The sequence below is a fragment of the Artemia franciscana genome, chromosome 5 (genome assembly GCF_032884065.1).
Source record: "Artemia franciscana chromosome 5, ASM3288406v1, whole genome shotgun sequence".
In the NCBI taxonomy this organism is placed as follows: Eukaryota; Metazoa; Arthropoda; class Branchiopoda; order Anostraca; family Artemiidae; genus Artemia; species Artemia franciscana.
This window is the reverse complement of record NC_088867.1, coordinates 38,265,686-38,291,827: the sequence shown is the minus strand read 5'-3', so window position 1 is coordinate 38,291,827 and position 26,142 is coordinate 38,265,686. Positions and strand designations below refer to the sequence as shown.

Genomic DNA, 26,142 nt, shown 5'->3' with positions numbered 1-26,142 from the left:
TAGCAAATTGTAATCTACTGCAGGAGGACTGTCTGCACAAACCGTTGATGCATTTGGTGGCTCTCCTTTGGGCACCTTCAACGAGCTGGATGTCGCTCTTGTAATATAAAATTAAATAAAAAAAACAAGTTTTTTGAAATGAAAGTAAGGAGCGACATTAAAACTTAAAACGAACAGAAATTACTCCTTATATGAAAGGGGTTTTTCCTCCTCGACGCCCCACTCTTTACGCTAAAGTTTTTTATTGTTTTAAAAAGTAGAGTTGCGAGAAAGAATCAAACTTTAGCGCAAGGAGCGGGGCGTCGAGATTCGTTTATAGATTCGTTTAAGATTAAGATTCGTTTATAGTAATGCTAGAACGTCCTGCGCCCTTTTGATTGAATTTCTCCTCCCCCATGAAATATTCCTCCAAGAAAAGATCCTCCCATATAGACCCCTCCCCTGAGCCCCAAACCCAAACCAAAAAAATCCCCCTGATAACGTCGGTACACTTCCCAGTAACCATTACTGTATGTAAACATTGGCCAAAGTTTGTAACTTGCAGCCCCTCTCCCAGGGACTGTAGGGGTAAGTCATCCCCAAAGACATAGTTATTATGGTTTTAGACTATGCGGAACAAAATGGCTATCTCAAAATTTTGATCCGTTGACTTTGGTAAAAAAATGAGCGTGGGAGGGGGCCTAGGTGCCCTCAAATTTTTTTGGTCACTTAAAAAGGGCACTAGAACTTTTCATTTCCGTTAGAATGAGCCCTCTTGCAACATTCTAGGACCACTTGTTCGATACGATGACCCATGGGAAAAAAACAAACAAACAAACAAACAAATTAACACGCACCCGTGATATGTCTTCTGGCAAAAAAATACGAAATTCCACATTTTTGTAGATAGGAGCTTGGAAATATCGCTATAGGGTTCTCTGATACGTCAAATGCGATGGTGAGATTTTCGTTAAGATTCTGTGACTTTTAGGGGGTGTTTTCCCCTATGTGCCCTCAAAGGCCTAGGTGCCCTCAAATTTTTTTGGTCACTTAAAAAGGGCACTAGAACTTTTCATTTCCGTTAGAATGAGCCCTCTTGCAACACTCTAGGACCACTTGGTCGATACGATGACCCCTGGAAAAAAAAAACAAAAAAACAAATAAACACGCACCCGTGATTTGTCTTCTGGCAAAAAATACGAAATTCCACATTTTTGTAGATTGGACCTTGAAATTTTTTCTATAGGGTTCTCTGAACGCTGAATCCGATTCGTTAAGATCCTATGACTTTTAGGGGGTGTTACCCCCTATTTTCTAAAAGAAGGCAAATTTTCTCAAACTCGTAACTTCTGATGACAAAGACTAAATTTGATGAAATTTATATATTTAAAATCAACATAAAAATCTAATTCTTTTGATATATCTTTTAGCATCGAAATTCCGTTTTTTAGAGTTTCGTTTACTATTGAGCCGGGTCGCTCCTTACTACAGTTCGTTACCACGAACTGTTTGATATATATATATATATATATATATATACTTATATGTATATGCTAGCTGGGTCCCGGCGGCTTCTCCACCGGCCACCATCATGGTACGCGGCAGGGTTCTATATATGGATTCTCATTGTCCCTTGTGTTCTAACCACAGACAGTGCTGGGTTATATATATATATATATATATATATTATATATATATATATATATATATATATATATATATATATATATATATATATATATATATATATATATATATATATATATATATATATATATATATATATATATATATATATATATATATATATATATATATATATATATATATATATATATGCCAGTGGTCGACATAGCTTTCAGAACCCTGACCTCTATTTTTAAAGCAACAGACATGAAAAACGCTAATATTTTATTATAAAATCAAAATTAATACAACGCTCACTTAGAATAGATCTATAAAAAATAAATATAAAAACGTCTCTCGATTTGTCGAGGCAGTGAAAGACGAACAACAAAGCGGTAAAAGAAAACAATTGCAGAAGGTGAAATATTTACCTCAATTTATTAAGAGATCCGAAAAAAACGAACGATATCCATGCTATAACCCTTGCACCAACCCATATATACCGGTAAATCTATCAATATACTTTATTAACATATCAAGAATAAACACAGCATTTTGATAGATTTATCCTGTTTTGCAAAATAAATGCAGACAGCTTAGATACCCATAGTCTTTTTTTTCTTCGTCAAAAAGTTGAGTCTGATGCCATTCATTGTCAATATTCCGTCACCACCACAAATTGACTCCACACTAAGCACTGTCAACTCAAAAATGAAGCATTAAAAATTCACTTTTAAAAGTAAAAATTATCAACTAAATATTGCTCAGGAATAAAATAAATTCTTTAAATGCCAAAAAAGAAGTGTTTTCCAACATTAGTCTGAGCGTCTCAAAGACAATTTGTTCGATTTTTGAGCAAGGAAAACCCCAGGAATTACGTTTATTCATTGCTTGTCCACATTCTGTACTTATGACGCCTTTTCAGAATTATTCTCTAAATTTTATCACAGTTTTAAGGGTTCAAAATCAGGTATAATCGACACAATGTTGGAAAACATATCTCTAAAAAACTAAAAGTTTTTCATCTCTTTTTACAATAGTGAAAATGTGATACTATTCTGGATAACAACATTAAAATACACCAAGAACATCTAAAGCTATAATATATAATAAAATTGAATTGCCGTTCATAATTTTGTTTTAACATTAGTAAATTACATTATTAGAAGACTAGTTTTAATTGTTACTTAAATCGCAGAATGATCTTAAAACAGATGGATTTAAAGTTAAGTGAGATTAGTAATTCATGAGTGGTTTCTTGTTTAAATTATCTTGTCCCCTTTTCAACAAATTGTGTTGAAAACGCGTAAATGTTTCAGGTCTTCTGCCTCTGCCACAATAATCATTAGAAAATAGTGAGAAAACATTTTATATCTTTATGTTTATCGACTTTTGGAACACTATTTAAGAATGTAATAACAGGAAGATAAAACGATGCTATAAGGAGGTATGCTAAGAGGGACAGGATTGCCAGCAATTTAATTTTCTGCTAAAATTTGATTCCCATAAGTAAAGATTTCCGCCTAAAAGTGTGTTACACTATTCATCTTGGAGTTGCAATGATAACAATGTTGAAAGCTCTTGCCAAAATTTTAGGGCCGTCCAGTTGATAAATTGATTGACATCCTGATTGCATTCATTAAATTCAGTTTTACAATCGAACGATTGTCTTGAAGAGCCTTTTTTAAAAGCCCAATAATGTCGGAAGAACCTTAAAAGTGGTCGTGAAAATGTTGATGGTCTCTCAAACTCCTCACTAGTCCTGCAAAACAGTACATCAAAGTCAAAACTAATTAGTTACAAGTATATATGCACACCTAAAAAAATGGGGTGGATTTAATATTCCCCCAATTTCAAGTAACCTTTCGAGAGATATATAAAAATAAATAAAAATAAAGATCCACCGGAGCCATTTCTAGCATAAAGGGGATCGAATCGACGTTTCTGTTGCTGAGTCTTGTTTATACTGAAAGCTTGTCACAAGCTTGTCAACCTTGCTGCGACAGGGATCGAACCCTGGGCCCCGTATTACCAGGCAGAGCATCAATCCACTGTGCTACAACAGGAGAGAGAATTATGTAGTCAGGAAAAAAATGATCCGTTTGCCTGTTCACCAAAATTTTGGCTCTATGAACTTTTACACACTTTTTATAAAATTACGTTAATATTGTGAAATTTATTTAATAAACAGGCTCATAAAAAATGTAAAATTTAATAAAGGTCCAAAAGTATTTCGAAAATTTTCACTTTTTTCTTGCGGAAAATGTTTCAGTATTCTGGAGGAACAAGGTTATAAATTTCAACACTGGAATTCAAAAATGTCACCGTAAAAAATTCAGTAAGTACAAGAGCTCATACTATGGAAACTGAGTAGGCCTAGATAATTAATGCATGTTGTCTCCTCCTTCAAAAGCAAATGTAATACTTCATCTAATGTTTACGTTTTTTTCATTAGACAAAATAAAATAAAAATCCACCTCTGACATCAGAAGCATTGACGCTGTCATTAACATGAACAGGTTTTTTGCCACGTTACGTGTTTTGCCTGTGTGTTTAAAACAATTCCAAATCATATAATCGTAAAAACTTTAAAAAATCAAATAAAAACAAGAGTAGCATTTTCACTGGTTCACCGAAAGCTTTAAAGATAATGAAATTTTATTCAATTTGTCCGGAACTAGAGTCATTAGGTCATACCTCTAACTTAACAAGCCAATAAATGCGTGATAAATACAATTTATTATGATAGCCTCAAATGCCATCTTTATCCTACTCAAGGGGCAGTGCACTTGGTTTATTAGTTGATCCATTTATACAAAAAGGATTAAGTAAATTAGGATTCGGTATATTATTCCAGGAGGGGAAAGGGCAAATAATAATAGATACAAAATCAGGCAAATTAGATGAAAACATTGGCACTTACCAGACAAATCGATAAGAAAAAACCTTTGCCTACCTCAGGAGCTAATGGAACAGGCCTAATTCAGCTCTAATTCGCCATAATTCACGGCCATCTAAATTTATTCAGTAAAACGATAAACTATATATTTCAACATAAATAGCTATAGATTACATTTTCTATCGTTTATTTTTTTTGCCGAAATTTATTTTACATCAAGTCGAAGATAAAGTAACTGATTATGTCAAAAGAGGAGAGCAGAGGTGTTAGTACAATTTTTTTTATAACTACGCTACGTTCTCGACTAATTTATTTACTAGCCTCGACTAATTTAAAATGCATAAAATATAGTTTAAGGGATAAGCTTACTTTCACAAAATTTTATCCCTTTAATGGAAATATCAGTAAATTAAAAAAAAACTTGTTTATAATTTTCCTAATTCTGCTGAGAAACGTGCCACTATCAGTGAGTGTTGCTCTTTCTTTTTTAATCTTCTTTTCTTTTTTCTTCTTTTCTTCTTTTCTTTGTTAATTCTTGTTAAACTGATCGTAATACGCAAAATCTCATCTCTTATAACTTTTCTATACCCTTTGATTTAGATTAATTTAAAAAACTGTCTACAAAATTAGTTTTTCAAAGAAAAGTGAAAAATATTGCATGCCCTTTGAAAACCAGAACATTAGTCACACTTTACTGAAAACAAACTATATTTTAAATGTTTTAATAACTTTAATAAATCAAAAATTATTAAGAATTTAAGCAATAAATATCAGTATGTGTGCATTAAACTGTCAATGAACATTCATTCGTCAACCTATAGTCGTCAACAGTTCCTGTTCTACATCTTATAAAGCTGTCTACAAGTTGCAGATTGATTCTTGACCTTTTCAAAGAATTGCATTAAAATGCAATTTTTTTTATGTAACTATTGGTATCAAAATTCCGTTTTTTCGAGTTTCGGTTACTAATGAGCTGGGTCGCTCCTTACTACCAATCGTTACCCCGAACTGTTTGAAACAAAATACGTTTTAAATGCTTTAACTTTAATAAATCAAAAATTATTAAGACTTTAAGGAATAAATATCAGTATGTCTGCATTAAATTGTCAATGCACATTCAATCGTCAACATATTGTCGTCAACAGTTCCTTTTCTGCATCCAAAAGGCTGTCTACTGTCGTAGATTAATTCTTAACCTTTTCCCTCTCCATCATTCATAATTGCACAAAATTGTATCAACTGACAAGATTTTAAAACTCTTACGTAATGTGTTCAAGCTGATTTGAAAAGCACTCCGTATTTAAAGAATGGTTGGGATTTACTCTCAGAGTTCACTTTATTATTGGCAAAATTGAATTTTTTAAAATTATCAAACAGTTCGTGGTAACGAACTGTAGTAAGGAGCGACCCGGCTCAATAGTAACCAAAACTCTAAAAAATGAAATTTTGATACCAATAGCTATATCAAAAGAATCGCATTTTAATGCTGGTTTTAAACATATAAGTTTCATCAAGTTTAGTCTTACCCATCAAAAGTTACGAGCCTGAGAAAATTTGCGTTATTTTAGAAAATAGGGGGAAACACCCCCTAAAAGTCATAGAATCTTAACGAAAATCACACCATCAGATTCAGCGTATCAGAGAACCCTGTTGTAGAAGTTTCGAGCTCCTATCTACAAAAATGTGGAATTTAGCATTTTTTGCCAGAAGGCAGATCACGGATGTGTGTTTATTTGTTTTTTTTTTTTTTTGTTTTTTTTCCCCAGGGGTGATCGTATCGACCCAGTTGTCCTAGAATGTTGCAAGAGGACTCATTCTAACGGAAATGAAAAGTTCTAGTGCCCTTTTTAAGTGACCAAAAAAATTGGAGGGCACCTAGGCCCCCTCCCACGCTAATTATTTTCCCAAAGTCAACGGATCAAAATTCTGAGATTGCCATTTTATTCAGTGTAGTCGAAAAACCTTATAACTATGTCTTTGGGGACGACTTACTCCCCCACAGTCCCCGTGGGAGCGGCAGCAAGTTACAAACTTTGACCTGTGCTTACATATAGTAATGGTTATTGGGAAGTATACACGCGTTTTCAGGAGGATTTTTTTGGTTGGGGGGAGGGGTTGAGAAGAGGGGGATATGCTGGGGGAACTTTCCATCGAGAATTTGTCATGGGAGAAGAAAACTTCCATGAAGGGAGAGCAGGATTTACTAGCATTATTTAAAAAAAAATTAAAAAATAAATGTGAAAAAGCTTTTTCAGCTGGAAGTAAGGAACAGCAATAAAACTTAAAACAAACAGAAATTATTACCCATATAAGGGGCTCACCTCCTTATGATACCTAGCTCTTTACGCTAAAGTATTTTTAGTAATTTCAACTATTTATTCTACGGCTTTTGTGATTCAGGGGTCATTCTTAATGAATTGGGATACAATTTAAGCTTTAGTGTAAAGAGCGAGGTACTGACGATGGGGCGAATCCCCTCATATATGTAATAAAAACATGAGAATACAAAAGTTCTTTACGTAAGCTAATTTATAAGTTATGTAAATCTTTTACCAATAAAAAGATTCGTAAAAAAAATAAATGTGAAAAAGCTTTTTCAGCTGGAAGTAAGGAACAGCAATAAAACTTAAAACAAACAGAAATTATTACCCATATAAGGGGCTCACCTCCTTATGATACCTAGCTCTTTACGCTAAAGTATTTTTAGTAATTTCAACTATTTATTCTACGGCTTTTGTGATTCAGGGGTCATTCTTAATGAATTGGGATACAATTTAAGCTTTAGTGTAAAGAGCGAGGTACTGACGATGGGGCGAATCCCCTCATATATGTAATAAAAACATGAGAATACAAAAGTTCTTTACGTAAGCTAATTTATAAGTTATGTAAATCTTTTACCAATAAAAAGATTCGTAAAAAATTAAAAGTTCTAGTTGCCTTTTTAATTAACCAAAAAATCGGAGGGCAACTAGGCTTCGCCCCCGCTCTTTTTTTCTCAAAATCATTCGATCAAAATTATGAGAAAGCCATTTAGCCCCCCCCCCCCAAAAAAAATATGCAAATTTCGTTTTGATTATTCCTCTGCGGAGAGCCAAAATCAAAACATGCCTTGATTCAAAAACGTTCAGAAATTAAATAAAAAAAACGAGTTTTTTTAACTGAAAGTAAGGAGCGACATTAAAACTTAAAACGCACAGAAATTACTTCGTATATGAAAGAGGCTGCTTCCTCATCAACGCCCCGCTCTTTACGCTAAAGTTTTTTACTGTTTTAAAAAGAAGAATTGAGAGAAAGAGTCAAACTTTAGCGTAAAGAGCGGGGCGTTGATGAGGAAGCAGCCTCTTTTATATACGAAGTAATTTCTGTGCGTTTTAAGTTTTAATGTCGCTCCTTACTTTCAGTTAAAAAAAACTCGTTTTTTTTATTTAATTCATAAAAGTGAGGAAAATATTGACCAGGAAGTCAAGCTCCTTGATGGAAAATAAAGGGAACAAAGTCAATAGATTCTGCGGGGAAAAACAGCCAGTTTTTGCGCAGCTGAAGATAAAATAGGATTGCCTAACAGCATTGCAAAATCCTGCAAATTAAAACTAGAAGATTTAAAACTGATTGGCTATTAGAATTACAAAAAACAAGTATACTTCTAGTTACTAACATCAGTATCGTTTGGCGCTTTTGACCCTATGTGTTTGCGGAAATAGGAATGAATGTTATTTTACTAAAATAATTTATAATGGTGGATCGTATAATAGGGACTTGTATTTCTTTTTTTACTTTTACCTCGATTTAATATTTAAAAGAAAAACAATTTCAACTTTTGAGCGTATTTTAAATCGCAGACACCGCTGGAAATTTTGGTGCTCTTAAACAATTAAAACACTTTTATTAAAGAGAGACAAGAATGAAGGGTCAATGACAGTAGAATTTTACTTAGACTGATCATCATTTATATTCTTACGATTTCTTTGATGAAAAAGATGAAAATTTATCTTCTTATCAATTTAAGTAATGGATATTGCATAAAAGGAATATTTAAGGGGGTAATCTTCTTCAAGTTTTTTTCAAAACAGTCGGTGTTACACAGGGCAAGCTGTTGTTTTACTCATCAAAAGGCATTCATTTTGCGGTGCTCTTGTAAACCAAGCCATAATTTTTTAGCAGCCTGGCACCCTGAAGGATTTAAGCAAAATGGGGCACACAATTTTAAATTTGCTTTCGAATGATCACTTTACTGGTATTCTACGACCCCATTTTCAACATTTTCACCATAGACGGTAAACAAAAAAAAGACAAAAAAAGAAAAAACAACAACAAACGAGCAAATAAGCAAATAAAGCTCCTCATAATTTTTTTTTGGAATTTTTACGTTTTTCAGTTTAGGTGTTGAGACTTCTGGAATAGAGTTCTCGGACATGTTGGATTTGATGATGGATTGTGTGTTGATCTCTTCCCTTTTAGAGACTGTTTCTCCTTTTTTTCTAAAACTATGGAAATTGTCTTGAGCTAAAAATCTTTTGACGAGTGACTTGATGAAATTAACATATTTATTATCAATTTGTAATAGCTCTGCCTTAGTAAAAAGTGACGTGGGTACAATGTATTATTATTTATTTTTTTTTGGTTTTAGACCAGGGCAGTTTGTATCGAAGGAGTTGTCGTAGAAACTTTGAAAAGGGCTCATTCGACTGGAAATTAGAAGAACTACTGCCCTTTTTCATAGTCGAGAGTGGTTAAAGGGCAACTAACACCCCTTCCACACCAACCATTTTCCAAAACATGTCTAATCAAAATCTTGATATATTCATTTTGTTCAAAGTAGTTGAAAGGTCCGGAATTATATCTTTGAGGATGACAACCTCCCAGAGTCCTCAGGGTAAGGGTTGTAAGTTATTCTCTGGGGGTATGTAAGGTATATAAGAGTGGAAAGGGTGGCCGTATAAGCTTTGAAGGGGGCTCATTGGATTGGTAATCAGAAGTTCTAATGCCCATTTTAATATTCAGATTGATCGGAGGATAGATACCCCCCCAACACCACTTATTTTCCCAAAATTCATCTGATAGAAATTTTGGAATGGCTATTTATTGTCGTAGAAACTTCAAAAAAGGCTCATTGGGTGGGAAATTGAAATGGCCTTTTTTAATGGTCAAAAGTGATTGGAGGGCAACAAGCCCCACCCGCGCCTATCAATTCCCAAAACACATTTAATGAACATTTTTAGATAGCAATTTTGTTCAGCGTAGTTGAAAGATCTGGAAATTATGTTTTAGAGGATGAAACCACCCTTGAGCCCTCAGCGAAAAGATTATAAGTTATGCCCTTAGGGGATATAAAGTTCTTATGGAATGAACGGTCGTATAAATTCTAGAGGAGGCTCATTTGATTGGAAATCAGATGTTCCAGTTTCTTTTTAAGAGTCAAAGTGATCGGGGGCATATAAGGTTTTTATAGAACATTTTATTAAATTTGGATCGGATGGAGCTCATTTGATTGGAAGTGCCCTTTTGAAGAGTCAGAGTATTAAGGAGAAATTTGAGCTAAATCAAAAGAAGTTATGTACATGTGCATTGTCAAAATAGCATAGATTAAGAACTGATTTGGGTACGAAGTTGAAACTTTCGGAGAATACTTAAACGTAGTGATCATGTCACCAAAAGGCAATATGTGCACATTACTGCTAAGTGCTAATGCTACTGTTACTGTTCCATCTACTACTAGTACTACTACTTCTATTGCAACTACTTGTAGGGCTAAGAGTATTGAGATGAAAATTTCAAGTACATAAACATACAGGTTAACGTTTAAGGGTAAGTTGTGGGGATACCTACCACCACAGTACCAATACTACCACTACAGTTAATCTAAATAACGACGCGAAAGGTATTAAGATGAAACTTTTAGGGAACGTTTAGGATTTTCAGTTAAAGGAAAAAACTGTATGCTTCCAGGTTTTCTAAAGAGCATGTAAGCAATATCATAGTGGCAGCGTTACTCTATAACAATAGCTAGAAATATCTTTGAAACTTTTAAAGGAGCTAATTCAACTCAAAACTTAAAGTTCTTCTGCCCTTTTTAAAAGTGACAAGAGATTGGAGGCCAAGCAGCCCTTTTCTCAAGCCTATTCATTTTCCAAACACATCCAGTCAAAACTTCGAGACGGCCATTTTGTTCATCATAGTAGAACGGTGAAGCAACTATTTCTTTAGGGATATTAGGCATTTCAACCCCCTCCCACAATTACGCAATTGGCTTATGCTTTAAAACTAAATGTTGTTTTAAAATAAATTAAAAGGCACTGTTTATGGTTGCCAATAAGACACCTCAGCAATATATCGAGAAAGAGGGGGGGGATAATAAATTGAAACTTTGTGGGATAATACTATTACTACTTCGGCTTTTACAATTTAAATAAATCAAAAGAGTGCAAGTACATCCAGATTGTCAAAGAGCATAGATAGAATACTTTAGGATCAAGTTTTATTTTCATTAAGTTTTATTTAATTATTTAAGAATAATTATTTATTTATATAAATAATATTTATTTATAATTATTATTTTTTATTGAATACTTATTTATTTAGTAATTATTTATTAAAATAATGAATAATTATTTATTTCATTATAGGATTAAGTTTTATTTAATTGGTATTAAGTTTTATTTTCAGGTCAACTTCAGAAGCTATAAAATTAAATTAAAAATGCTGTTTGTGTCAGGATTAAATATTGTTGAAAAATTTTCTCCAACACTCAAATAGCAACCCGTACTATGGATTTTTACAGAAAAAAACCGATAAGATACAAATATTATTTTTTCCATGAAAAAGACTGTGAATAAAAAACGAACAGAAATTAATTTAAAAAACTATTTCCACAAAACAAATTTTTCCGAGAAAATTAAAGAGCACCATTAAGCTAAGAATGAGAGAAAAAAAGTCAAAAATCTTCTAAGAGTAAAACTACCACAAATCACTATCAATGAATAAATTAAACTAAAAATGAGGAGAAATTACAATAAAATAGCCAAGTCAAACTCAGGACAAGCCAAAATTAAAATGAGTAGGGCTGATAACCCCCATGGTTTCTCAAGTCCAGAACACAATTTGCGCTTTACTGAAAACAAGGTACGTTTGGAAATGTTTTCACTTTCTTTACTTTCATAAAAAAAAATATGAAAAAATTTTAAGGAATAAATGTCAGTATATGTAAATTAAACTGACAATCAATGGTCATAACATGATTTTAGCCGTAAGGTTCCTAGCCTGTGCTTATGGTAGCTTCGTATCTCTGTGAAGAAATTCACTTACCTATAAAGTGTTAAAAGGAGATCACTGATGGGTGACAAATCTTCACCTAAATTGCCAGCATAACAATCTATCAAATAACGACATTGTTCGTCTTCCACCCCAAGAAGTCCATAGTACCCATCAACTCGAGAAAGCAAGGGACCTAAGTTTAGATCAAAGAAGTAATCTGTCAAATTTGGATTGAAGAGACGCTGCAAATCTGTTAAACGGGATTCAGAGTCATCTGCAAATTCTGCGTAGCGTTTATGATGGTGTTTTTTGTCCTTCCTCCTTCTTCTTAGAGTTGGGAGGACAAAACTGACGGGTAGCCATACGAGGAGATCTGTAAAAGAAAACGAAAGTTACTAAATCTTTATTCCTATTAAATAAAAAAAACAAGTTTTTTTAACTGAAAGTAAGGAGCGACATTAAAACTTAAAACGCACAGAAATTACTTCGTATATGAAAGAGGCTACTTCCTCATCAACGCCCCGCTCTTTACGCTAAAGTTTGACTCTTTCTCTCAATTCTTCTTTTTAAAACAGTAAAAAACTTTAGCGTAAAGAGCGGGGCGTTGATGAGGAAGCAGCCTCTTTCATATACGAAGTAATTTCTGTGCGTTTTAAGTTTTAATGTCGCTCCTTACTTTCAGTTAAAAAAACTTGTTTTTTTTATTTAATTTCTGAACTTTTTTGAATCAATGCATGTTTTGATTTTGGCTCTCTGCAGAGGAATAATCAAAACGAAATTTGCATTTTATTTTTTTTTTGGCTCACTGGCTTTCTCATAATTTTGATCGAATGATTTTGAAAAAAAAAGAGCGGGGGACGAAGCCTAGTTGCCCCCCGATTTTTTGGTTAATTAAAAAGGCAACTAGAACTTTTAATTTTTTACGAATCTTTTTATTGGTAAAAGATTTACGTAACTTATAAATTAGCTTACGTAAAGAACTTTTGTATTCTCATGTTTTTATTACATATATGAGGGGATTCGCCCCATCGTCAGTACCTCGCTCTTTACACTAAAGCTTAAATTTTATCCCAATTCATTAAGAATGGCCCCCTGAATCACAAAAGCCGTAGAATAAGTAGTTGAAATTACTGAAAATACTTTAGCGTAAAGAGCGAGGTATTAGAAGGAGGTGAGCCCCTCATATGGGTAATAATTTCTGTTTGTTTTAAGTTTTATTGCTGTTCCTTACTTCCAGCTGAAAAAGCTTTTTCACTTTATTTTTTAATTGTTTTTTTTTAAATAATGCTAGTAAATCCTGCTCTCCCTTCATGGAAATTTTCTTCTCCCATTACAAATTCTCGAAGGAAAGTTCCCCCAGCATATCCCCCTCTTCTCAACCCCTCCCCCAAACCAAAAAAATCCTCCTGAAAATGCCTGTATACTTCCCAATAACCATTACTATATGTAAGCACAGGTCAAAGTTTGTAACTTGTTGCCCCTCCCACGGGGACTGTGGGGGAGTAAGTCGTCCCCAAAGACATAGTTATAAGGTTTTTTGACTACGCTGAATAAAATGGCTATCTCAGAATTTTGATCCGTTGACTTTGGGAAAATAATTAGCGTGGGAGGGGGCCTAAGTGCCCTCCAATTTTTTTGGTCACTTAAAAAGGGCACTAGAACTTTTCATTTCCGTTAGAATGAGCCCTCTTGCAACATTCTAGGACAATTGGGTCGATACGATCACCCCTGGGAAAAAAAAAAAAAAACAAATAAACACGCATCCGTGATCTGCCTTCTGGGAAAAAATGCAAAATTCCACATTTTTGTAGATAGGAGCTCGAAACTTCTACAGTAGGGTTCTCTGATACGCTGAATCTGATGGTGTGATTTTCGTTAAGATTCTATGACTTTTAGGGGGCGTTTTCCCCTATTTTCTAAAATAACGCAAATTTTCTCAGGCTCGTAACTTTTGATGGGTAAGATTAAACTTGATGAAACTTATATATTTAAAACCAGCATTAAAATGCGATTCTTTTGATGTAGCTATTGGTATCAAAATTTCATTTTTTAGAGTTTTGGTTACTATTGAGCCGGGTCGCTCCTTACTACAGTTCGTTACCACGAACTGTTTGATACTCTATTTTCGTGTTTTGAAAGAGAGGTTTAATCACTGCTTCAATCATATTCTCAAAACGTTGAGATTGTCACATAAATCCCCTGAAATTGATCCAAAATTGAAGTTGATTGTTATACACCTTTTTTTTTTTAATTTGCCCATTCCCAGAAATACTGGAACACAAAATAAATTCCTGTTGACCTCATCAATAGGTGTATATAAACCCTATTGAAACAAATTATCTTTATTTTTGTTTATTTTTTTCAATTAAAATAAGCTTTAGTTTTTGGTTTCTTTCCGCTTACTCTTTTATGCGGAAAAGAGGAAGCTTCACCATAGCAGCTTCCTGAAATGACACTTAAAAAAGTCAAGATCTGTTGCCAAAACAATTCCAAGTTGTCTGTGCATTTTAAGTAGTTTTAATTTGGATTTGGGCTGTAGGTCGGACGTTGAACTGCAAACAGACCAAATTTACTTGGCTATTTTCTCCTGCTTTTCGGTGAGCTAATGAAATCGGTCTGACATCACAACCTTTGATAGATAGTTATAAATTAAAAACAGGTATAATATATAACGATAAAAAAAAACACGACATCGCTATAGAAGACAACGATAGTGGCACAGTCATTTGAATTTTAAACTAAATTCAAAGAAGTAAAAAAAGCTAGTTATTGCAATTCTGCATGTGTCAATACTCAATGAAATGCTTAAAGGACATTGGTGCCAGCAGAGAATGGAGAAGGAGTAATGCCGCCTTTGAAACAAGAAGACTCTAAAATTTAAAAAAATTGGAAAATGATAAATATTTCCATTTAAATTTGGTAAAAATAAAGTCCCTGGCCAGGCAGGAGCGCAAGAATTTCTTCGAAGATTCGTGTAATAAAAAAGTTCGGGGGGGGGGGAATATTAAAAAAACGAATTTAACTTCATAATTTGAATAACAAGTCCCCCAAAACTCGATCCTTGGGAGCTCTAAGTCCTCATTGCGCATATCCCTGCTCGCGGTAGTACTTGCACACCCTGAGAAATTTCCTGGCGGCGCTCATGATTTACAATGACCTGCTAAGATTACAAATTTTCCGCAGCATTTAGCCACTTGAGACCCCAAAACTTCTCCATCCCAACCATTGGTGCCAATTCATGAAAAGTGGGGGGGATATATTGTTCAAGATTTATGGAAGTCATTTTTGCTTTTTCTGAAAGAAAATACCAAAATGAGATATTTTTCGAAATCCGAGGGAGGGACAAAAAGATCGAAGCGGAATGCCCTCCTGTTCCTTGATTGTTACCACTGACCCTAACTTTTTTAAAGCTTTTGCGTCGGCCGTCAAACCTTTTCCTAGCTTAATGTTTAGACCCTGCGTTGAAGCCTGTTTGAGCCCGAATGTAAATGTTCGTTACGTAATGCATACGCCACAACAGTGGTACCCTAAAATGAATGATTTGATAAATACTTTTGTAATTTGATACAATCAATAACAATAGGTGCTTGAACAAAATTCCGGTAGAGCCTTAAAAACATAATCAAATTTCTAATTTTATTATATAAGTGTAACCTAGGATATATGCAAGGGAGGTAGTAACTCAGAAAATGTTATTAAATTATAGGCTTTCAGCCAGCCATGCAACACATGCGCTTGTCTGATGAGAAAGCAATTGAAAAAAAAAATGTAAACCATATGCTCCCCTTGTCCTACGTCCGCGCTCTGTGCTCCCAAAGTTGGTCTATAATTTTGATTTGATTTTAATATTTTTATTAAATTTTAATTTAATTCAATTTAATATTGTAAAATTTTGATTTTAACGAGATTCTGAATTTCCTTTTAGAACACTCACCTCCCAGTGGCTTACCTTAGTTATTAAAGACAAGACAAGAAAAGAAAGACTAGTTGGCCATTTCGAGAGTTATGCTTTACTTTCTTAACGCATTGCAATTTTTTGCCCAAGGAAATCTTTTACACTTTCTTATTATTATTAAATATTTCAAATACTAAAAAAAAAAAAAAAAATCGCCAATTCAAATTTAGACGTTTGGAGGTTCTCTGTTTGATTGGTTTACCTTCTCCTTTGGAATAAATTGCCGTTTAGACCCATGTTTGTATGTAATCTACTTACTTCTAATAGTACAAAAATTCAGCATACAAAATTACCAGAAATTGAGCAATCTGTCCTTAAAAATTCACTTAAGCAAGAGTCATCATACACTCCAGAACATAAAAAGTGAATCACAACCACTTAAAAAACCACTATGAAGGTTTTATTTGTGGTATTCGTAATCAGATGCAAGAAGCAGCATCCATTGTATTAAAAAGAATCCAGGAAATAAGACAATTAAAAATTAATAGTTATTAATAAATATATCCGTTGTTCAAATTTCAATTTCAAACATTTTTGCAAATTTTTTACATTCTTCTCAGTACAGTTATAGCTGTCGCTGCCGTGATTTGAATAAATTCATTTTATTTCAAGTAACACAAATTGTTGGCATTTGATTCTTTCGAGATTCAGATTCTTTAGAGTCATGGCAATATTTGAAGTCAATGAACTTTGGTTCTTTTCGAAAATTATTGGCAAAAAAGTATGTGAAGGGGTCGTTCATTGTACTAGTTTTTAACTATGAGACTGCACGTCACAACTGCAACAAGACAGATTGTTTGCGATGTTACTCAAGAATCGCTCTCACGATTATAATTATTTTTACTTACTGAACTTTATGTAATCTCTGATGAGTTAGTGATATCGGTTATATTGCAAACATACTTCTTATGTCTTGAGTATCACATAAAATTTGCACAACAAGACATTAATTAACTAAACACCACACGATAGCCTGCAAGGGAGATATCAAAGCAGGACACCCTAGATTAGACAGGGGTTGAGATGTTAAAACGGCCTAATTTATCTTAAGTTGTTTTCAGACTTATTTGGAGCTTTGACCAGAGGAGTGTATCCTATCAAAGACTCGCTTAAGAACTTCCAAGATAATTGAAATGGACAAGCATAAACTGAAGTTCTCGCGCTTGAGGCTTTAAAGCTTGAAATGAATGAAAATTACCGCGAATTTGAGCTGCCAACCCTTTAATGCAAAGGGCAAATCGTATGTTAGTAGGAAGGGATATTAGGCAAATCGTATCCTAGTAGGGTAGGGAGGGGTATCGTATGTCTTTTAATTCTAATGGGGAGGTAGCTTATTGTACCGCTTGATAATTTTGTCTGTCTTGAATCTAAATCGGTCTCAAATTGCATATAAAAACCTGTGCTTACTTTCGAACCATATTGGTACTTAAAAAAAAAATGTGAACCCAAAATACTCACGGGTGGCTTCTTAGCCTGACCCTCCAAATTCTCAAAAATTTAACAATTTTTCAGTATTTATTTTCTTATTTTTCATATATCTAACCATCTTTCCTTTTTTTATTCTATCTATCCCGTAACGTGCCCTTTAAAAGTAAATGCATCTTTGCTTCTCGGTTTTGGTTCAAAATTTTGGAGTCTAAATTTTGGCCACCGTACTCAAACCTTCCCTGATGAAATTCCAAACATTGCTAAACTGCTGCTACTACTAGTAGGCTGCCCAAGGCCAAAAGAGATGTGCAAGCTCCCTCGTCCTTTCTAACCTTTATAAAGCCTCCCTTTTTATACCCTCCCAAGAAGTTCTGATTTCGGTTAAACCCTTCATTATTTACAGCTAAACAATAGTTTACTCTTATCTTGGAGGAGGGATAAGGAACATTTTCCAGTTGAAGTTGACGTGTTGCAAAACCTCTTTTGAGCTACTTCTAAATGGAAATGAGGGCAATCTCTTCTTCCCTTCCCCCCCCCTTCGTGCACAGATCAAGTTTTTAAATGAGTTGAAATATTGATACTTGAAGAAGTTATTTCTAGCAACTTTTTAACAAGTTGGCAATTAATCAATTAAATCAGTTTTATCCTTTGTTGAGCCACAATTGTGATTTTCAACCATAAAATGCCGATAAATGACATTTTTCATCACTTGAAAAGGACGTTTGATCTAGAGTTTAAATTTCAATAAGTTCTTTTCTAGTTTTCTATAAGTTCAGGTTTGACATGGCTCAACTAGAAGAAGCAAAAATTAAAAAGTTCGAGTGATCACATAAGAATAAAATACCATTTTTTGTTAGGAGATAGAGCTTTGAAAGGGTGAACACACAGTTCTTCGACATACTAAATTCACTGGTATGATTCTGGTAAATTCTGGTAAATTCATTGGTATGATTCTGGTATGATTAATTCTGGTATGATCACTGGTATGATAAATTCACTGGTATGATTCTGGTAAATTCACTGGTATGATTCAAATATTGTTTGAAGGCCGTCCTCCTCTTTGCAAAATCAGGAAAATAATTTAGGAAAATAATTTAGTGGGCCTCCTATTTCGATGAAAAGACGAAATCACAGCAAAAACTTAGACATATCATGTATTGTATGATAGAATTAGAAATGAAACGGGGTTCCCCTCAGCCTGAGAAACAACAATTAAATTGCTCCCTTTTTCCTGATAAGTTTGTTTTTTAATGTTCAAAAGAAGTTAGGCACATGAACTAAATAACTGATTTTGTTATGAAAGTCAGGAAAAAACGATAACCGTTTCCCCATTTAAAACGAGAAAAGAAGCATCCGAGAAAGAGAAAGAGGAAGGGATAGAGAGGGAGGAAGAAAGAACGCGAGAGAGAATTCAAAGGTTTTCCCATGAAAATGGAGCATTTCTTGTTCTTCTATCTCACTCACAAAGACTCGCAGCGATCATTTTTGACTCAGCAGTTGACAACTTTGTTAATTATTTTGTTCTTATCAAAGGGACATACAACAGGTTTTGATTTGGAGGATAGAAGTTGGTGTATTTCTATGTTTAGCCATTTGTATAGCCCGTAGCAGTGTTTTAAGGCCACCACGGTTTTGCGCCACCTTTTAATTTAGGTAGGTCAGAATAGACATAGATATAGACACAGACATAAGAACAGACATAGACATAGACATTGACAAAAACATAGGCATAGATATAGACATAGACATAGACTAAACTGACCTAACCTGTCTATTCTGACCCAACTAATCCTCTTAATGATGCAAGATTTCCTGGGTGGCGGGAAACATAAAGTAGCGGAAAACCGTGGTTGCATTAAAACACCCACACCGTATAGCCTCTAATGAAAAAATCACAATAAAAAATATTAGGAAGATATTTTTTTTCTAAGGGAAGGACTGTGTACATGTTCTACACTCCATGACTGTTGTTCTACTTCACCTGAACTTGTAGACACTGACTTTTGCGTGATTCGGTCATTTTGTATAACATCCTAAGAGGTGCTTAGCCCCGTGCAGAACTAAAATTTGTTGTAAGGATTTTTCGGAAATAGTGTTTCTAATCTACCTATTTCAATCTTGATCTCTTTTTTTATCAAGTCTTCATTCTTAGAAAAAAGGTCCTAATTATGAATAAAAATCTATGTTCAAATTATAAATAGATAACAGCGCAAAAATGTAAACAAGTCTAGACAAATTGTTCATTTTCTAAGACTATTTATAGTAAAAACTAATCTTGGTCCAGTCTTTTGCTAATCTTTCTCAAGCGTGGATATTGTACTAACTTACTTTCAATATTTGCACAAGCAAATTTCTCTATCGCCCCTCTTTGATCTAAAAACATGAGAAACAGCAATGGAAAAGTAAACACTAATGTCGTCAGTAAATAATTTTCTACCTTAAAAAACAAGTTTTCGTGCATATATGATATTTCCTGCAATTATGCTCACGGCTTCACACAGTAGAGGAAATAGGAGAAGCCTTTTAGGACCCGTCTACGGCCTTTAGGAATTTTGGGTTAAAAAATGCATGAAACAGCAATGGAAAAGTAAACACTGATGTCGTCAGTAAATAATTTTCTACCTTAAAAAACAAGTTTTCGTGCATATATGATATTTCCTGCAATTATGCTCACGGCTTCACACAGTAGAGGAAATAGGAGAAGCCTTTTAGGACCCGTCTACGGCTTTTAGGAATTTTGGGTTAAAAAATGCATGAAACAGATGCTCGGGATTAAATCTAACTGTTTTCTAGCACCGCACCTTCTTCGCAAAATTTCCGGACCCCTTTCTGTATTGTGTAGCTACATGCCTGCACGAAGGGGGGTATTTCTCAAGGACTCCTTTCCGGATCCCTCTGGATCCTTCCTATATGAAAAAATGTGACTTGAAAATGCAGTTATTCATTTATATTTTTTCCCTCCCCCCCAGGAATTTTCCCCTACCGATTACTACAAGTAATCTCATCAAGATATACAAAACAAAGGCAATTTCAAAAGTTTTAATATTAGTCATATATTTGTTTTTTCTTCATTCGGTTTTAACCCAAGCGTTTGTTCTTTTTCTTTTTTATTTGAATCGCGACAGACAAACGCACTGGCCTAGTGATCTTGGGTCATTGGCATCGAATTCAAGACATTGCCAAAACATTTCAAGATTAGGGATTTCTCACGTTTGAATTTGCCGTATAAAATGCAACAATGCAATTGTATTTTTGGTCTTTTTAACAAAAAAAAGATAAGGTGTTGAAAATACATTAGCCTTTCTCTAAAGAATATTCATGTTTGGGTTAAAAAAAAAAAAAACTTAAATAATGATAATAATAAGAATAATAATAATAATAACAATAAGAATAAGAATAATAATGACAATAACAATAATAATAATGATAATAATAATTATAATAATGAACAAGTAAAAGTTCAATCGGGATAAGTACTTTTATTAGACAGTGTAAAACAGGTACAAAAATTTCTGTCTATTTCGACCGCAAACATCAGGGATCGTCATCAGCAGATGACGATCATTGATGCGATTGTGTGATCGATCAATTTATCTGCTGATGAAAATCACTGATGTATGTGGCCGAAATATCTGGACCTTTTTGCATCTATTTTCACTGTCGAATAAAACTACTTATCCCTACTTGAACTTTTATAGAAAGGCAGCGTGGTCTTAGAAAAATATCTAAGTAATAATAATAATAACATCAATTATAACAAGAATATAGAATTGCAACTTCCTTAGTAATATTTTTCTTTTTCTCGACATAACAGCTGTCTTCATTAATTCTTTGCTGCTGTGACCCTTTTTTCTTCTTTTTTAAATCCTCCATCCTTTCTTTTGACAGGTTTTCAATAAATAAATAAGTAAAAACAAAGGTGTTACTAAAAATAGAACAACCTATCATTGAATCGTTTTGAGAGGTCTTTATATTTTTTTGTAGAAGAAGTACATCTAAGAGATTTTTGCCATTATATTTACAATATTATCGACAATATTAACATATATTTACAATATATTTACAATATTAAGCCGTCCTGACCGAGTGGGTTGGTGCGCTGGATTCGGGATCCTTCGTCTGAGAGGACGCGGGTTCAAGTCCCAGAGTATCCAATTGTTCAGTTTGGGACGGGGGTCAGTGGTGTGACTCTTTTAGCTCAGCCAGAGTCTACCCAGCTCTAAATGGGTACCTGGAGAAATCTGGGGAAGGTAAACAGGAAGGGTGTGTGAAAGCACAGGATGGCTGGCCTCCAACCCCCCACTGCACTTCCTGGCTGAAGGGCCAAGAAACGGAGATCAGCGCCGCCGGTACGGACTGTAAAGTCTAATGCCGTATCCTTTACCTTTTTTTTTTTACCAATATTATCGACAAAGTAATTATTCCTGCAAAGGATTAAGCACTGTGATGCTTCATGCACACCGGAGACAAGAATACAACCAGATATGGGTGCATAATAAGGAATATCTGATGAAATTTGATGTTTCACATTCGATCCCCCTCCAAAGAAAGGAGAAGCAAAAGCTTTTCAACCATGGACTTTGATTCTCTGAAATCAATCAGGTCGAGTTCTAAGAATATCGCAAAATTTCACCCCTTTGATAATAGACTATCATTTGTGAGCCTGTTGCAAGCCCCCCGAAACAGCCTTGCTCCAAAAGATAAGGATCCTGGAAGCTTTAGAGGTAAGACACCACTAAGGACCCTCAAGTTTTACTCAATATCGATTCTGACATGTTTATGACTCCAATGACAAGGGGCATCTCAACTTTTCACTAAAAAAAAATCCGTGGGCGCGAATGTGCAAATCACATATGATCCCTTTGATCAGGTAGAGATACAAGAAGAAGGAAGGGGGAGGGGGCGGAAGCACATTCTAATAAGTGCAGAAGCCCACTTTCTGTGCCTAACATGCATTTAACTTATGCATTAACATTCTAAATAGTTATGATTCTAAAGAGGTATAACTTGTCTATATTGACGGGTTGGTAGAGAAGGAGCAGAAAGGATTCATTAGGGACCCTCAACCTATTTAAGCTATCAATTTTAAACCTTTCGACTAATTTGATCCACGAAGCCTTCTTCTCTACACCGACACGCTCAAAATCATACTCTTCCTTCTCTCCCAAGACAGTGTAAATCATTACATTCAGATTACATTGAATTTTTGGGAATCATGATCGAAACAACTAAGCTTCGACTGAATACCGCGTGGCAGACACATCACGCTCTACGGAGCTTATGCTATTCCATGGACGAGAAACAAAATTTTAGTTTTGTTGATGGTAGCTGCTTCTCTGCATGTGATTTTAATTTGATATAAGTATGCTAAGTCTGTATCCCCATTGGCCCCCTTGAATTTGGTTATAAAAATGTTGGACAGACAAGTAGGCTAGAGATAGTTAGTATTTGGCATAAGATTAATTGAAACAATCACTTTAAATCATTGTTTTATAAAAGAGGACTCTCATTTAAAAAAAGGGAAGAAGAGTCACTAACAAAGCTGAACTTCCTGTCATAAAAGACTGAATTCACAACACGCGAAGCTTTCATAAGAATATCCGCTGCAGAATTCAAGCTTAACCACATACAATTTAAATTTTAGAGCTAAAATTATCTGTGGTAAAAACTGAAGCTGCGTTAATAGCCTTAAAAAATAACCGATAATAAAGGCCTGCTCTATGTTCAATTGACTTCGATAGCTCATTTCAATTACTTTCTTGGGCATTGAGGAAAGAACTTGGATCATTTTAACACAGAACTTTCAAAATTTTGCTCAAATATCTACCACTTTGTAAAGCACTTGTTCTGACGTCCCATATTCCATGATTAATTTAAAGATAAGATTCTTGGCAATTTTTTTTTTAAAAAAAGGTGGCCTAATTATTAGTAATAGCAATTATTTAGAAGGTGGTAAATAATTAATTAACTTGTCCCCTTTATTTCCATAAATTTGACCTCTTGTAAGGTTTTAAATTTTTTCTACCGTAATATATTTTGAATCCTACTCATTCTATTGCTTAAAAAATCACAAGTATAAAATTTTGTATGTAAGAGGTCAACCCCTCTCCATCATCCGTTACACATTCTCCTTCCGCCACGCGTCATCAAATTCGGGTAGGCTGTACCAAACTCTGTACCAAACAAATTCATCGCCTATGCTGAGATCTAGTCTCCTTTTTAATCAAGAAACGGATCACAGGACACCGTACCTCCTCTGTGCCCTGGGCATCCCCTGAGCCCAAAGGGTATTAAACTGGATTTGAAGTTTCAGCAAACTTACTTAGTTACTTAATTACACATTTTGTTCCTTTTTTTAGAGCATTTAATTTGATACTTCACTTCGTACCAAAAATTGTGAATGTAGGAAGCCACAGACTAAATACTTTGCTGCCCAGATCTTAAGATGTAAATACAACAGTTTCGTAAATACAATGATATTTTGACAAAACAAGATTCCAAGAATACTGATCGAGTATATAGGCTGAAATCCAACAGTAATTAGAGTTGGCTGTCTTTCCACATCAATTTGCCACGGAAGTAATACGCTAAGCCATATGTATTTTCTCTGCACCATGCTCCAACTCGATCTACCACGCCATGCTTCATCACCCAAATCCACGCTCCGCCCGTCCCCCGTTTTAAGTTACGCCACGTCGTACGACTCCATCTATCTCCTCTTGAATACTTTTTGAAAGTATCCCTCTCCTGAGACTTCCAGCTGTCTAATTAGGCTACTTACCTTTACATACCTGTAAACATTGGGATGATGCATTATTCTCCTTTGTCCAAGTTCTTTTCACGCAAAAAAAACAAGAAACTGACAACCTATACGATGAAAATTCGATTAAAATGAAACACTCAAGTTTTGTTGATTTATAAAATTATTCTTGTAATGTCAGCGAAAAATCCTGGTCAAAAACAAGAAAAAAGCTATTGAGATACAAGTGCGAGGAAAATATTAACACTGCTTTAAAAGAAAGTATATTGCGTGAAAATGGATATTTAAGCTTCAAAACTACGACCATAGTAAATTATTTAATAGTTTTAGTCTAAAACTACAAATTTTAGAGTAAAAACAGTAGCATAAATGGTCCTCCCCCTCCTCATACCCGTGGCCACCGGTAGGCATGTCAGAAGTAATCATTCCAGGGGGGGGAGATTCGAAAAAAACGTAAAAAGGGAAATTGTGTGAAAAGTATGGAGAATATATTAGGGCAAACATTAAAATTTGAGATTATGGGTGGGGTACAAGCTCCAACACCCCCTTATCTAGCTTGTAGTGTGTACGTTAAACAGGTTACCACCCTCCCTTGAGCAAAAAAAAAAATCAACTTACAAGACACCTAATCATTAACATTTGTTTTGTCAATATTTATTCTAAATTTTCCAAACATATATCTAATATTTACATTCATCCACTATATCCAATAAAAACAAAGCAAACACAAAAATAGGAAGAAAACATACAAAATAGTACATACCACCACGAAGTTTTGACTGCCTGTTAATTGACAGAAAGCGCTGCGAAACAATTTGCTGATCTAACTTCCTTTTTGCAAATTTGACAATCTTATCAAGTTTCCGCAACTCAAAAGGCAAGTTCTCATTATCATTCTCAGCAATTAATAAGTCCAACATAAAGTCCAATATGGTGCTATTACGGAATAAGTTTGCAACAGGAATCTCTGTTGCAGAGTTAGGCACTTCGATTGCAAAAAATGCGCCAAAACTGACTAGCAAAATGAGAACAATTCCTCCTGGATCATACGGTTTGTCTGTGCCCATATCAACTTGTCATCATTCAACACTGCACAAAGCAAAATATAAATGTCTAATAAGTACCAGTAGGGTCTAAGGGATCCATTGTTTTTCCAATCACAGCCTTTTAAGCCTAAGTTACTTAGAGTGCAAATGATCTAGTCTCAGCGTCTAGATTGACAGCGTTCAAAATCCGTTTCTCTCGGCCCTTTATGTACTTTCTTAGGGCGGAGTCTAAAATTTTCTCCGAGTACCTGTGTGGTGACGGCATTAAGAAAAATAGTGGAGTTTACTTTTTGCCAAAAGTAACGGAATCTAAATTGCACGTAAATTCGCAACTGGGTTAGTACTACCAAGTGACTTCATGAAAAAGGAAGTTTCAAAACAAGTTAAGATTTATGAACATGCGCATTACTTTATTTGGTTTTCTTTTTTCTAATCAATTACCTGAGGATTGCTGAAAAAAATCATTTTGAACCAACGTTGACATTTCCAAGACGATATTCAAAGTCACTTCTTATTTCAAGAATCTTATTTCAACAACGTAGGACATAAATAAAGTTGGCTCCTAAATTAACATACTTTAAAATATGAGTCTACAATAAGAAGATTGGGCTAAATTGAAGGGATGCAATTTAATATTTTCTAGAAGAAGTTGTCACGGGGATGTAATCAGAAAGAGGTGACATGGCCCGCGCTCTCCTGAATATTAAGATCTCTCCTCAGAAATATCACCCCCTCCAGTTAGAAGTTGTGTATGGGTTTTAATTTTTACTCTATAAGGTTGTCCAAATACTATCCCGCATTAGGCGCATACATTGTCTTTGTGTGAATTCGTCTATCTGGGCAAAAATAGCTAAATTATTTAAGAAAGAAACGTAAAATTTGTAAAAAACCGTCTTGGAACTCTGTCAAAATTCACGAAAAAAAAACTGAAACGACAACCGACTTGGAACCACAATCTGGAGCAAAATATAAAATAAATCCTTTGCTATATTAACCAAACGGCCTTTTTTTCTGCGAAACGGTCATTTCGCAAGTACTAGAACCAACTATAAGTTGACTTGCTGTTCATTTGTAGCTGACTAGTATTCATTGACTTGTAGCAGTTCAGCTGAATCGTTTGCTGGGACTCCACTTGGAGCCTCAATATATTAATTAAATAAAAAAAACAAGTTCTTTTATAACTGAAAGTAAGGAACGA

General features: G+C 34.5%; 1 protein-coding gene across 1 annotated transcript; it reads right to left on the bottom strand.

Moving 5' to 3' along the window:
* Positions 1-1,875: 1,875 nt before the first annotated feature.
* On the bottom strand, positions 1,876-25,120 carry LOC136027367 (uncharacterized). Its single transcript, XM_065704549.1, has 3 exons — positions 24,662-25,120; positions 11,807-12,128; positions 1,876-3,367 (listed from the first exon to the last, which is right to left on the bottom strand). The coding sequence occupies exons 1-3, from the start codon at positions 24,963-24,965 to the stop codon at positions 3,145-3,147; spliced, it is 849 nt and encodes a 282-aa protein (XP_065560621.1). The 5' UTR covers positions 24,966-25,120; the 3' UTR covers positions 1,876-3,144.
* Between the last annotated feature and the right edge of the window lie 1,022 nt (positions 25,121-26,142).

Excerpts from the sequence above, each read along its gene's own strand:
- LOC136027367 (XM_065704549.1), bottom strand. The coding sequence starts at position 24,965 with ATGGGCACAGACAAACCGTATGATCCAGGAGGAATTGTTCTCATTTTG. Across the intron at positions 12,129-24,661 it reads GCAGTCAAAACTTCGTGGTG|ATCTCCTCGTATGGCTACCC; the intron begins GTATGTACTATT and ends TTTCTTTTACAG. Across the intron at positions 3,368-11,806 it reads CTCCTTTTAACACTTTATAG|GACTAGTGAGGAGTTTGAGA; the intron begins GTAAGTGAATTT and ends ACTGTTTTGCAG.